Consider the following 15,805-nt stretch of genomic DNA (forward strand, 5'->3'; position numbering starts at 1 on the left):
ATGTTTGTTTACAAATACAAACAGCCTTAAACCTGATTCTTAGATTAATGTCAAATGATTGCAAGATTAGTAGTGTTAATATAATCCAATGCAGCAATCATTTGGCATTAAAATATTTGTTGCTTAATGTGCCATAGTGGTAAGTTTTATACTAACTTTTTCTACAGAAATATCATCTACATGTCTGCTTAAATCTCTCTCTAGACAATGTTGACTAATTATGTTGTAATTATTTTACATTTTTAAAATTTCAAACAACTGATATTTTATTCTATTAATTTTTCATTTAGTTTATGTATGTACAGTACATATTTTATTTTTTCCCCCAGATTTTCTCTGATTTAGAATCAAACAAATTCAAAATTTGGTATTCTATCTACTAAATGCATAATAAGTATTCAGTAAAATTTACATTTTACAAAATGATTATGTTTGTCTGGCAAAGTATGAGAAGCAAATACGATAATCTTATCATCTCATTTTCAAAAGTCATTTAATTCAAAAATTATATTTTTTACCTAAATTGTCTATGGATTTCATTCAATTTTGATTTATTTTAGATTGGAGTAAATATGGTATAAATACAAAAAATTTAATGAACATTTGCTACAATTTTGAGACAGAGCTGGAGTATAATATAATTGTGATACCAAAACTACATTCAGGTACTATCATTCTTACATTTTATCACAGAATAATGATTGCGTTACAGAAATACAAGATGTATATTTAATATATATAATTTCCAGCTCGTTCTCAATATTTACTTTTGAGAAATAAATATTGTCAGATAAAAATTTTTACAGCATTTTAATTAAATGCCTACCAAATAGGTGCAAACACTCATATTTCTTAAGAATTCTTAAAAATAATTTCTACACATTAAAAATTATATATTTTAAATAGTGCATAAACTTTCAAAAATTTTTATACTTTAAAAGAAAATTTAATCTTGAAATATATAATTAATGACTATAATATTTATAGAAAGAAGAAGACAATAATGGTTTTTATTTTTTTAACATAACAATTTAGAACAGATCATTTGGCAAACATTTATATCAATATCAACTTTACAATATAAAGAAATTTAAAACTTATAACCAATAAGCAGCGCCTATGATAAAATTGCACACATCCAAGTTACATTTATTTTAAAGGCTTATATTATAAACAGATGTGAACATTAATATCTTAATAAAAGATAAAATTTTTCAAATTAACATTAACTTTTTCCCCCACGAATACTACTACAGTTACATAAATTTCATGATAAACAACTGGAAATTTACCAGTCAGGCACTGAGATTTCTCATATATAGTATTTGACTGATTCAGTCATTATTTCGTAGAAATGAAAAATACTCTAAAATTCTACTGAAGATGGCGACTCGTCAAAACGACCATCATCAATCAGCTCGCGCAAGTGAATCAAATCATCTTTTATGTAAAGTCGTTTTATGCCTCGTGGAAGGCTACGGCAAGATTGGAGATTTAAAGTTTGTAGATGTAAACATTTTGAAAGTAATAATCTGAAAATAATATATTTTGAAGTTTAGCATATTTTTATATGATTTCGCAGTATAATTGGAATTTATTATCTAAAAAATAAATATTTATAATATAATCTTACTTTATACTATCGTAAGATACTGCAGAACCACAAAGATCAAGACTTTTTAGGGGGCATCCTTTTTCTGAAGTTGCCAATGCCATTATTCCTTGATTAATCGCTTCTTCATTAACTGCCCAAGAGAGGTCTACATTTTCCAAACTATGACCCCACTTAAATTAAGAAAGCAGTGTTTTATGAAAGCCCCTCTCTCTCTCTCTCTAATCAATAAACATTAAAAAGTTATTCTCAATATTTACCTTTTGAAGAACTAACTCTAAATCTGGTCTTCGAGCTACGGAACACTGAGATAAATAGAGATGTTTAATGTCCCATGCAGGCAGGCGTACCAATCCGGAAACAGAAATGTTACGACAACCTCGTACATCCAATAATTGTAGTTTATGGGATGTCTTTAATAATCTAACCATTATTTAATCAAATTTACTTAATAAGAACAATTAATTTTCTACTATTTTAAATCAAAAATATTTATTGAAATATATAAATGCATACCTATCAAGATCATTATCACCTAAACCTCCTCCACTTTCTACAGCAACACTTAATTCCTCCAATTCAGGAAAGCCTGGAGATTGGGCCTGAAAATAAAATATTCATTAAAATTGGTTAATTTTTGATGTTCAAATTTAATTCTGATATTTAAAAATATCAGAATTAAATCTCTTGAATATCAAAATGTTTAATTATAATTCTAATTAGGGCTAATTTTTAGTCAGAATGTGCCAGTATCAGCATACTATACCATAGCATAAAAAAAGTATCAGTAGCCATTCATAGTGGCAGTTGCTCTATAAAAATAATACAGTGTGTTCAGTCACCATATTTGCATACTGGCAGTATTTTTTTAAAAAAAGAACATTGACTGTAATGATACAATTAATTTCTAAATAAATGGCTGTTCCATTAATCAAATAAATTTAAAAACCTTTCATACAATAACTAAATAATTGCTTTTATTCTTTCTTTCATGTTTGCATTCTTCTTCATTACTAATAATAAAGATTCTAGATATCATTATTAAATTAATTATTATTGAATCAATGCTTGGAATATTCAACATTAAAATTTAATATTAAAAAAGTAGAATTTTTCATTACTACAAAATTTAACTTGAAATATTATAGGATAAAACTGAAGATATTTAATGCAGTTATTAAAGAAAAGTTACTGAAACTTCTAACTGTATACTATTTGAGTGAGATTATTCATTTGCAGCATTGCATAAAAAGACAATCAACTTTAAGGACGATGACACATTTTCCAACCAATGGAATTTTTCCTTCATCACCCATAAATCACAGGTTCATACAGGGATTATCTCCTCCAATCAGAGATTGCCCGAATCAGAAACATCTACACCAATCAGCAAACAACAACACATTACATTCAAATTTTCAAACATCGCAACTCCACTTTCCAATTCTACAGCCTGATGATGTCCAATGAAATATGGAAGAAAATGTTCACATAAGTAAAGGAATTTTTGTTGGAGTTTATGCTATTGAGTAGGTATAACTTTCTTTTAAGGGGACTCCCTTACCTTGTGTGTAGACACAAGGTAAGGGGGTCCCCCATGGGCAGCCCGGTTTCTGGGACCTGTGTGAAATGGTTGTGTGGCAGTTGGAGAGCAAGATCCTCCCCAACATCCAATTGTATAGGAGATATATTGATGACATTTTCATTTTTTGGAAAACTGCACTGGATGTAACAACTTTGGTCGATTCTTTTAACAATAACCCCTACACTGGAAATAAAGCAATCTAACCCTTCCGAAGTACACTTTCTAGATATAAACATTAAAGTGGAAAGCTCGGGAATCCACACTTCGGTATATCATAAACCTAGATCTACATCGTCATACATTCCTGCTGGGTCCTGTGATCCGGTTACATACAAGACTGCAGCCTTTAGAGCCTTAATCAGAAGAACCTTTACACATTCTTCTAACATCCAGGCTCGTGATACCGAACTAGCGTATATAGTCCGCTTAGCTGCCAAACACAGGTATCACAAAGGTATACATAGGCTGATACATCATCATCAATGTATATATTCAGAAAATTCATGGGAATTGGACCAGCCTGCTGATAACCAACCAGAAGACATTGAACAAATCTCCATCACATACAACCCGTACTTAGGATCTCTATATACGCCAAGGTTGCCAGGTAGCATCAGCTACGTCTCGCTTTCAGGAGGTGCCCTACTATTTTCAACATCCTATGTAATGGGAAGGACCCTCCTAACCCAGCAGACACCCCGGAACCTAGTGTCCCTTTAAGGGATAATAGGTGCGATAGGGCCTGATATACAGTCGAGTCTGCATAAGTCGACACCCAGATAACTCGACACCATTGGTTAAGTAGTCAGTTCTCTGTGGTCCCCGACCGACTTACATAGGCATTAATGTTAAAAAACTCTGGTTTACTCGACACCGTTTAACTCGTCACCACTGGATAAGTTGACATACTTTTGCTGTCCCACACTCCAATAAGTCGTCACTCCCTCCTGAAAAAATGAATTCACTCTGCACATGTAGTGCAAACTCATTTTCTTCAGGAGGGGAGTCGATTCATTTATTAATATATATATATATACATATTAATAAAAATGTCTTAACATTTTATGTATTTTTATGTATAAAATAATAACAGATAAACAAAAAGAAAATATACAATCTACATCAACATCACACCAGAATCCAATTTTGCATTTTCTCATGCTAGAGGCATTAAGAATCCTTAGACGTTACTTGCCAACAATTGACAATTGCGAAGATGATGTTTTAAAAGTGTTCGTGATCGTTGAAAAAGAAAGTCAAGACAGTTAAGGGCTGAAAACAAACAATACTAAACAAATTTTTCAGTTTTTCATCTACAGAGTAATTGTAAATGGAGGATACAATGTATTGTAAGCCTATACTACTGTATAACGCACTACTACATTTTATTAATTGTAGTTTTGTGGTTTTTTTTCCAACTTCGCTTTAGTCGTCACATCGGATAACTTGACACATTTCCACTTCCCCTTGGGGTGTCGACTTATGCGGAGTCAACTGAATATAGCAGACATGGGCAAATGCGACTCTTTTTGAGTTACATGCGGCTCTTGCTGAAAGTGTTAATTTCTGTTTTTTATTATTTTTTTACAATTTTATTTTTTTAATTTTGTGAAAATATGTTTATTAAAAAAATTCAATATTTGTTTTATATTATATTTATGTTATATAATAAAATCGTGTGCCTTACCATACTATCTGCCACAGCAGTACAGAACTGTGGCTCCCATGCATTTTGCAAAACCTACATTTCGGCTCCTACTGAACTGTTGCTTGCCCATCCCTGGTATATAGGCTCTACTAAATGATCCGTGTTCATCAGAATACAAGACCATCAAGTGGATATTCGTCACAGGAGAACCTCACCGTCCTCACTACTTATGTAACCAGTCCAGACATAGTAGCAGACTTCACCCAGGCAAATCTCCTCCACGATGTGCCTCCCATTGAATACCTCAAATGGTTGGAGGCTATGCATATCTTTAAATCCTCCATCACCAAGCACGTTCATAAATTTTAAAGAGGAGATGGTTTTGTTATTGGCCCTGCAAGAGTTAATTTACAACACACTCTAGTCACCCATTATACATGGATGGGCTGACTTGTTGCACATGTGCAACCTGGTTTTTTGTAAATCCTTTCAAACCTATGATTGAACTGATTTTTAATGGGAATCGAACATCCATCTAGAAACGATTTGGAACTTGATGCATAGCCCAGAAGGGGTTTGAAAATGTTTGTTTGTCGATATTTATGCGTTATCACACCGTAAAAGGTTCTGTGTACATAATTTTTTGAAGTAATTCCAGTGTGGTGAGTAGTGAGTTATGTAAAGGGAGTGCTTTAGAAGTTAGACAAAATGGCCATGGTAGGAAAATAATTTCAATAATATGAAAATTTTCTTGCCAAATCTAAAACTTTCCTTTTTGAAAGTATTTTTTAGTAATACACCACCAAAAGCTGAATTATCAGGCTAGAAACGGCTATAATAATAATAATAATAATTTATAAGATAATTTCTAGAGTTAGGCATTAGGCACCATCTCTTGCTAAATTTAATAATTATAATTTTTTAATTAAATAATTTAAATAATTTAGTAAAATAAATTTGGTAACTCACGCCAAGTTTTAACTGGGTTCTGGTAGAGAAACTTCACTGACTTCGGCGTTAAACTATTTCTTTTTTATTATCACAAGCACTTTCGACGAGTTTATAATCGTCGTCTTCAGGTGAAACGAATTATTTTAAAAAACAAACATGCAGAATGTTCTAAGAAGAACAGAATTTTTGAATTCAAAAACAGGCATCCGGTAATTCCGTTACGAACGCGCAAAAAAGATGTTGGCATGTTTGAAAATCATAAATCTACAGTGCGGGCGGCGCATGCGTGGAACTGACACCACAATGGCGATACGATGTTAGGCGCGTTTCGTTGTTTAAGTGCCTATATAATGCTACCAACACTCCGGGTAGATCTAGAGTGGGGACATTACATACTTCCGTAGTAGCTGTGAGAAGCGCTTCCCAGATGAGTACAAGCCTTCGATTGCTGCAACACTTTATTATTTCCGTTCTGGACCACGGGGTTGTAGCCTTGCTTGAGAACTTTTTTAGTGAGCTCTGTGGTATATTTTCCCTTTGCTACATCATCCTGATGCTCTGCTAGATGGGAGGCGAGCATTCTTGTTGTTGCTCCTATGTATCTTGTGCTAGCTCCCGTTTCCGGATTTTCTAGGTGTATTGCGTAGACTTCTGATTTTTCTAAAGTAGTTAGCTTGTCACAATCATTACAGATGCACCTACGTAGGTTTGGTAGAGGGGTTATAGGTAGATTGTAGTTGTACCGCCGAAAGATGCGACTGATACGTATAGAGGGTGGTCCGAGATACGGCAACGGAATCTGGATCGTGGATGTTTTTTCTTTTTTGTGCAGCGTGGTACGTGGGAATAGGGACTCCTTTACCTTGCGGAGTGCATGCTCGTATTTGCCACGCGTGAATCCTGCACGAGATACCGCTAGTCTGACGATGTCTAATTCACTTTTTATTGCTATCTGCGTCGACGGAAGTAATAGCGCCCTTCTAACAAGTGCAGCAATGGCAGCATTGATATATCTCGACGGTTGGAAAGCATCTGCTGGGATAATAGACAGTAACTCGTTAGATTTGTGATGAACTGCAAACTGCGCCCCTCAACCGACTTTTTTATGCACAAATCCAAGAATGTTATTGATTCATCCTGCTCTTTCTCCCAGGTGAAACTGATCGTTACGAACATGCCAACATCTTTTTTGCGCGTTCGTAACGGAATTACCGGATGCCTGTTTTTGAATTCAAAAATTCTGTTCTTCTTAGAACATTCTGCATGTTCGTTTTTTAAAATAATTCGTTTCACCTGAAGACGACGATTATAAACTCGTCGAAAGTGCTTGTGATAATAAAAAAGAAATAGTTTAACGCCGAAGTCAGTGAAGTTTCTCTACCAGAACCCAGCTAAATAATTTAGAACTAACTGGAAGAAAAGAATTGGCCCAGAGCCAATTCTTTTTTTTTCAGTGGGTTGATTTTTTTCTTCAGTGGTACTAAATTATTTAAATTAATTAATTAAATATTATAATTATTAAATTTAATAAGAGATGGCACCTAACGCTTCCCTCTAGTGCCAAATTGGTTGCTTAATTTATTTAGAATTTAGCCATATCTCGCCCAATAGAATTTGGCATTTGGTTGGAGTCTAGTTTATTGTACATTGGGTTAGCTGATGAAGTTTGTATTTTTTCATGTTTATTACTTAAAGTTTGTTCTTAACTGATTTTTTTGAGTCTTACAAAAATTTCAGTCACTATCATAAATAAATAAGGCTAACAGTCATTATTAGATAATTTATTTATATTATAAATAAATAAATAAATAAATAAATAACAGATAAATAAATCTTGCATTTCTGATGTCAAAAAGTCCATTAATTACTGACTGTACTAAACATAAAAATAAAAATTCATGGCATTGACTTCAATTTTATTTCTATTAAACAATGTATTACATCAAGTTTATAACTGCATATGCTATCCTATGATGATGATGATGATACATGCTTAAAGCATTCTTTTAATTTAAAATATGTATGTTAACTCATAAGTTTAATGTTACATGGGAAATTGGATAGTAGGCCTATTTAATAATATGTATAAATTAATTTGAATCTTCTAAATTATGTAGTAATTATTATCAATTGATTCATAAATTATGATTTAATTTTGAGTGCAATAATTTTGGGGACATTTCCTATATGTTTGGAAGAAATTTTCGATCCTGAAAATATTCTGCACCTAGCTCATAAGTTGCATTGCACCACCACATTACTTCTTGCAACCTGCAGATGGCTGCACTTGAGCAGCCATATTGTCAGTAAAAAAAAATCAACAAAGCAGCCAGAGAGACAAACTCCCTGACTTTTTGATAAATTTCCTGACTTTCCATGATATTTTTTCAAACACTAATGAAAATCCTTGACTTTCCAGGTGGGTACAAACCCTGTTTTTAAAATTCACTTTCTTAATTTTTTTAATTAAAATCGTTACATTAAATACATTTTTATCCCAACATCTGTCTCATAAAATTAATCAACCAATTAATTTTAATTTATTCTTTGTTTTATAAACATACAGGCTGACCATAAATTATATAACAGAGAATGGGTGGGTGAGTTTGCAAATAATCATTTAACGCATTACAAGGGATGGAATGTTTACAAAAGGTATGTAATGCTAGTGTGAGGCCAGGTTCTCACACTAGCATTACATACCTTTTGTAAACATCCCATCCCTTGTAATGCGTTATAATGATTATTACGTTATAATGAGCATTACATACTTTTTGTATGCGTTATAATGAGCATTACATACCTTTTGTAAACCTCCTCACCCCCTGACGACAGACTGGCTGTTGAGTTAAAGCCAATAAATTGGTGACTTATTTCATAAATAAGACCAGGGCGGTAAAGGAATGGGGTGTGAGATGATTTAATTGTCACCTTCCCGGAACAAACTGACACATCCCCAATCATAGAAGGTGGAAGAGAAATCGACCGCCGGGGAGAGTTCGAACGGTCATCTTACACAGAGTTTAAAGCAGGAATTTGCTGACCTTCTTTCAGAGGAGGAGGCGGTTGGGACAGATTGGACCCAGCTGCACCTTCTCTGAGTCAAAACAACACATTATACCAAAATTTACAGGACAATCACTTGGGGAAGGATGCGACCCAACTTCAGAGGGGAGCAGCCTGAATGAAGGGGTTTGGCAACTCCACGGCTCAAATTGCGTCCCTGATAACAGACGAGGGACAAATGAAGTTTGTGGGACCACTTTGGACTAAGTCAACACAGCTCTCCAAAAGAAGAGAAGACCCAGATTTTCCAGAAATAATTCGGACCAAGCTATCACCAAGGCTCCTCATCCCTTATTGAAGACAACTCCACCTGCCTCAAGTCCAGTGAGACCTCCTGCTTCTGGACCATCTCTCGACCACCTAGAGGGACAGAAGACGATCTCAGCGGACCAGCAATATGGGCAGAAACAGAACTTTCCTCCACAGAAACTACAGTACAACCTTTATCTGGATAGCCTTTAGCCTTTTCTGTAAACATGATGTCTTTGTTCAAATAAACGCGTTAATTTTGTCATTTCGATCTCTGTGTGAGTCTCTCTGCATCCTGCAACCACTACCACCATACATCCAAAGATTTCTCACATCATCCTGACAGATTGCAGGAAGAACAAGGGTCACAACCTTTCACCTAAGGTGAGATCCTAGGCAAGTTCCAGTTCAGGCAATTCCCAAAACCTCACACTAGGATCTCAACTCTTGAGTAACAAAATGATTCATTTTTGTTTCTGAAAGGTTGCCATAGTAAAACCTACTGTTTATGTCATTGCTTCATACATATTTAAATAAATAAAATAATGTAACATTTGATATCCCATGCCATGTGTTATTCCTTAGTAAAATTATGAAAGATTGATCCAGGATATGCATTATGTAATTTTAACAGTGGGTATGTGCAACATTATGAATCATTAAGAGGAAAATAGAGTAGTAATTGAGAAATATAAAAACAGCATTATGTAATCTACGGATGATCACATATATTAATTCCTGTAGATTCCTAACAATCTTTGAAATTCTTTAACTGTAACAAAAACAAATACAATCCCACATTGAAACTTAAAATTTAATAAAGTTTTGTCTGTATTAAATATATGTTATAACATCACATAGTCTATAATATAGACTCTATATTATACAAAGTTTCATACAGATTATCATGTATATACAGTTTAACCCGTTTATAACATCATCCATGGGACCAGCAATTTTTTGATGTTATAACTGAGTATCATTATCTGCAAGTCATAATTTCAGTCCCATAAAAAGTATCAAGTGTGTTCAAGAATATTATAAAATCCATTCTAATTTAACATCATATGTATTACCATAACATTATTTCTTAATGGTAATACAGTATTATTATAATAATTTATTAACGTATGTATAAAAAATACAAACTATATGGGTTTTTTTAACATCTAGTATAGTAAAATTGTGAGACCGATAAAAATTTGACATTATATTAGGGTTGTTGTTACATCCGATGATGTTATAATCGGGATAAACTGTATTAGCAATGAACTGCCAAATGACTGCTAGTTTTTAAATACACTATAATAAAACCTTATTATACTGTAAATCTGCTTGCATTTACATTCAATATTTTTAAGACTTTACATTGATAACAAAAATTATTTTAAAATTTAAGTTTATACAAAAAAATTTGTCATGTATCACAATTATTTAACCATAATGAATTATATTATTAATAAGGAAAAAGGCAAACCTGATAAAATTTAATTTAATTTAATTTCTAAATAAAAAATAATTCCACATAATCTAAAGCTATAACTTTGATGTTATCAGACTTAAATGTTATCTTTTTACAAACCTGTTTAGTTAGAGATGCAGCTGATAATGAAACATCACTGTTTGCTAATCTTAAAATACGAAGTCTAGGACATCCTTGTTGAAAGTCTTCCAGAGGTAGCACAGCATTTCGAGATCTGATGGTAAGATTTGAAGCATCTAAAACCTGAAGATTGGGACAAGATTCCTAAAAAATAAAGTAATAAAAATTAAATTTTTAATTAAACTAAACATAAAAGACTTTTGATTTGAATAAAAGTCAAAACATAATTGTTAATATTAAATATTTGAAATCTTGAGTATTTGAATATCTAGAGTTGGTATTAATGCACACTGGCTAAATGACTAACCTTAATTTTGCCCATTATGGGAAAACTAATGGATATTTGATCATCTTTTCTTCAGATTAATTGTGTAGATCCTTCATAACTTAGTTTATTGTGCAGATATATTTTCTCTCATAAATATTACTCATTCATATATACATATACAGTGATACCTCGGTTTTCGTTGATAATCCGTCCAAAAAAAATCGGCAAAATCTGAAACCGACGAAAACCGAGGCAATTATTTCCACATGAATCAATGTAAATCCAATTAATTTGTTCTAGACATTCCAAAATACATACCAACAACACATTTTATAGAGAATTAATATAGCATTAAATACTAAAAGCAATAAGAAAATAACATAAAAGATTAATTAGCATAAAGATAAAAGCATTAAGATAAAAGCAATGGAATTGTTTGGCTAGACATGCAGGGTAATGTCTTGTCTTGTAGAAGCTAGTTGAACATGAGCTTCTAGCCTATATCGCCCTGTGGTAAAGTGTGACATAACTGTCATGTAATAGTAGTTGTATGCATTTATGATGGTTGTATCAAGGAGAATAATGTCTTCCAGGAAATCTGTTTAAGGGTAACTGGCCCTTATTCCAGCGTTACAGACGTGGAGAAAACCTGGAAAACTTCACGTGGCCAGCCCACCCTGGTGAAGCACGAACCCACGACCAAACTCCCAGTGTTCAGGGAACGAAACCACTGGCCAATGGTGGGCAGTCGTGGGGTAATGTTCGCACAACGAGAAACAATGCCACACTGTGCCAGAAAACGCATGGGTCGCCCTTTGTTTTCACAAAATTAGCAGCGAGGTCACTTGAGCACACTGACAAAATCTGAGGCAATCGACAAAAACTGAAACCGACGAAAACCAAGGTATTACTGTATATATATAAATGAAGATGTTTGTTTGCTTGTTCACTATGCATGCTTAGGCTGTTCAACCAATTGCTATGAAACTATGCAGTTACATTTACATACTTCTGACTTAGATAATGTCGTACATCCCACCCCAAAGTATCTATTGAATTTCTGTATATCAATTAATTTCTATTTAATTTCGATTTGTTGATTTACACAGTGCCATCTATTGGCAAAAAATTTTAACAAAATAAAATAAATATAATTCTCACAAAAAAGGATATAATTTTAAAAAATATATATATATATCACATTCACTTAAATACTGCAACAATGATATAGTGCAAAATATACACACTATATCATCACTGCAACAGGTTGTATATAGCAGGGGTGGCCAACAAGTCAATCGCAAAGCCAATTTTGGTCGATCGCTTGCGATGTCTTGACTTAATGTGTTACGCTTGTAACCGAATGTAACATGCAAAAGCAACTGTATGCATGCAGTTATGACTGAACTCATAGAAAAATACAGTCATTTAGCTTGAATATTTGGTATTGTCATAGTGTAGCTTCTTTCCTTTAATATGAACATTATTATTATTATTATTAATTAATATTATTTATCCACAGTTGTAAGGAACTGAGTCCGAACGTTATTTTTATTTTATTATTATTTCTGTTTTATTATCTTTTGTTTGGGGTTTATGTTTATTTAGGACGAAGGTTCCCCACCACTCTCTTGTTAGTAATGAAAACATGAAGATAAAACAACTCACGGAGAAATAAGCGCCATAGGAAACATCTTGCGCACTTGCGCTGCCCAGCGGAAGTAACAGTCCGCAGAAAAAAAATGGAGGGGGGAGTCCCCACAATCACTAGTAGAGAAATACTTGATAAACCGTCTTAAACATCCCAGAAAATTATGATAAATATTTTGTAAACGGTTTATAAGCTTTGTCGGAAACTTAAAGCTGCCAGAAAAGAAAATTAATGTTAGCAACTAAGTATGTAAATAAGAGAGAGTAACTCAGCTGAAGTGTGACGTCACCTCACAGTATAAAACCCGTACGTTAACCGAAGAAGGAGAGGTGAGTATTCCAAATCGAGGCGACTGTGAGAGCGAGGTAGATTCGAAAGCGAAGTATTTTCTGATAGAAGTCCAGATTGATAATTGGACGATCCAAGGTGTTAAAGAGGAGTTCGATTGACGATTTGACGATATCGAAAGGATTGAGGAAATAGTTTCTTCGTATAGTGAGGTGACGGATAGACGTTTAATTAGTAAGAGATTTTGTTCATAGTTTCTAAGTATTTGATTTGTCGAATTTTCAAAGAGGAATTACTATTAAGTTAAGCTAAGTAGCTAAGTTTATTGTCGGGTTGACTTGTTGATTTTCGTTAATAAATTTTGTTTGTACTACGTACAATTGTCAATAATCCATTCTAGTTACTAATTAAATATATTTGAACTTTTGATCTGACTTGATATTTATCGTTATTATTACTAATTTTTCGGTGCACGCTTAAAAGCCCAGGCCTGGCAAACTAATCTCGAATCCGCGTAAAGTACCCGTTAGGTTAACGGAAGTTTTACCGACCGCACTTTGTGTCGATTTCCTAAGATACTAAAAATAGTACTTTACAACTGGCACCCGAACAGGGACTCTTTTTGCTTTTGAGTCGATAATTGACTTTTATTGGATATTCTAGCGTATTTATTGATATTTGATTTGCTTAGTTTAAATTTGGATTCGATTTAGATTTGGTAGAGGAATAACACCTCTCTACAATAAGTAACAAGGAAAAAAAAAAAAAATGGATGAAAGTGCACCAGTAACCCGTGCTGAACTGAACCAGCAGCAATTGTCTGTTTTTATTACAACAAGTGTCAACCTTGAGTAACGCAGTAACACACTTAACGTCTTGTGTTACGACTGGAATTTCCGAGCCTACAACACCGAACGTTACTAGTGCTGTACGACCCGAGGCGTCAACGCCAAGGCAAGATGTGCCTTCAGCGCCAAACACGTCCATGGTTTGGCTGCAAACAGCTCCGCCACCACCGGAGATACAATTTAACGGTAGGTCAAATATAACTGCGTCCGATTTCTTGCAGGACCTCGAACAATATTTTCAAGTTAACCAAGTACCTAGCGCTCGATGGGTGGATACTGCCGCCAGCCGTCTCCGCGGCAGCCCAGCGATGTGGTGGAAAAACGATGGCCGCCACAGAATTGGTTCCAGTTGTTGGCCTTTATTTAAACGATCCTTTTTGGACTTGTATTCCCCTCTAGCAGACGAAGTAGCCGTCGCCCGAGAACTTTTCAGCCGACACTACACCGGCAACAATAATGTAGAACAATTTTATATGGACTACTGTAAAACTGTATCGCACTTGGCGACCTCTCGCACGAGAAGAAGAAATAATACAATGCATCGTTGATCAGATGCCGTTATCCCTTCGGGAGTATTTAGAAAATAGACGATCATACTCTCTGAATGAACTAGTACGCACTGCTAAAGAGTAAGAATTCCACCGAAGTAAAAGTAAGCCTTCTGACACCAGTTCCAGTCAGCCCCACGTAAGTAAACCTCCTGAACCTAAAACTTCTACTCCAGCAAGACCAGCTGTGACGTGTTATGCGTGCGGCGAAACTGGTCATTTCTCACGCACTTGCCCAAAAGGACGACAACAACCAGTACAGACCAACAACAAAACGTTTAAGACTCCAGGGTCAAATACTCGACCGAAGATGGCCATGACGAGAAGACAAACGTCGTTAAACTAGACGGGAGACAGCGAGAGGAGGACCCTGTCTCCAATCCTGAAAAAAATACCTCCACCGTAGGACTGATTATTGCAGAAACCTCCAAGCTGCCTGAGGTAACACTTTTTATTAATGATGTAATGACTTTAGCCCAAATATTTACGGGATCAGATTTTACGTTAATCAGTGATGCAGTATGGCGAAAGATATCGCTTAAGAATAAGGATATCCGGTTACAGTCCGGATTTAATTTTCGTTTAGCTGTGGAAGGGGGAAAAGGAACCTCCGTTGGAAAGTTCATGGCCAATATCCTCATTGGAAACGTTACACTGCGACAAGAATGCGTAGTAGTTAAAGGACTTGTTATTCCATGTTTATTAGGTCGAAATTTTGCCAAGACGCATGGATTGAAAATTGATTTTCAAAATTCTACTATTTCTTTGGAAGTCCCAAAGACTAGGGACCAAAATGTACCTAATTTGGAGAAATTACAAACAACCCTGAGCGGAGAAAGGTTAGTACAATTAAAGAACGTTCTGCTTAATTTTTCGCAAATTTTTACAGACAAACCGGGGCTGACGAATGTCATAGAACATGCCATAGTAACAGATAAGGCATCTCCAGTATGTGGACACCCGTACAAATATTCGGATGTGAAACTAGCCGAGATGAACCGGCAAATAGAAGAAATGTTAAAAGATGGAATAATACAGCCATCGACTTCCCCATGGGCATCACCAGTTGTGATGGTACAGAAGAAAACAGGAGACTGTCGTTTATGTGTCGACTACCGGAAGTTAAATCAGGCAACTGTGACTGACAAATATCCGTTACCTGTTATTTCAGAACTTTTGAATTTTTTAAAAGAAGCAAATTACATAACGACACTTGACCTATCGTCCGGCTACTGGCAAGTGCCGCTAAAAGAACAAGACCGGCAGAAAACTAGCTTTATCACGCATAGTGGACTCTACGAATTTCTGGTTATGCCGTTTGGGCTCAAGAATGCCCCAGCCACGTTCCAAAGACTAATGGACAAAGTTCTCCGACAAGAAAGGGGAAAATATTGTGAAGTATACTTAGAAGAGTATATTATAATGTCATCTGACTTTTCAGAACATATTGAACATCTGAGTAAGGTTTTCGAAAGACTGTCAACTTCA

General features: G+C 34.7%; 1 protein-coding gene across 1 annotated transcript; it reads right to left on the reverse strand.

The window, feature by feature from the left end:
* Nucleotides 1-573: 573 nt before the first annotated feature.
* LOC136978102 (F-box/LRR-repeat protein 6-like) lies at nt 574-11,036 on the reverse strand. The gene is made up of 6 exons (XM_067273755.1): nt 11,022-11,036; nt 10,694-10,858; nt 2,129-2,214; nt 1,873-2,035; nt 1,634-1,785; nt 574-1,532 (listed from the first exon to the last, which is right to left on the reverse strand). Exons 1-6 carry the CDS (start codon nt 11,034-11,036, stop codon nt 1,367-1,369), a joined length of 747 nt encoding a protein of 248 aa, XP_067129856.1. The 3' UTR covers nt 574-1,366.
* Between the last annotated feature and the right edge of the window lie 4,769 nt (nt 11,037-15,805).

The sequence above is a fragment of the Centruroides vittatus genome, unplaced genomic scaffold (genome assembly GCF_030686945.1).
Source record: "Centruroides vittatus isolate TY-2023 unplaced genomic scaffold, ASM3068694v2 contig_488, whole genome shotgun sequence".
NCBI classification, from domain to species: domain Eukaryota; kingdom Metazoa; phylum Arthropoda; class Arachnida; order Scorpiones; family Buthidae; genus Centruroides; species Centruroides vittatus.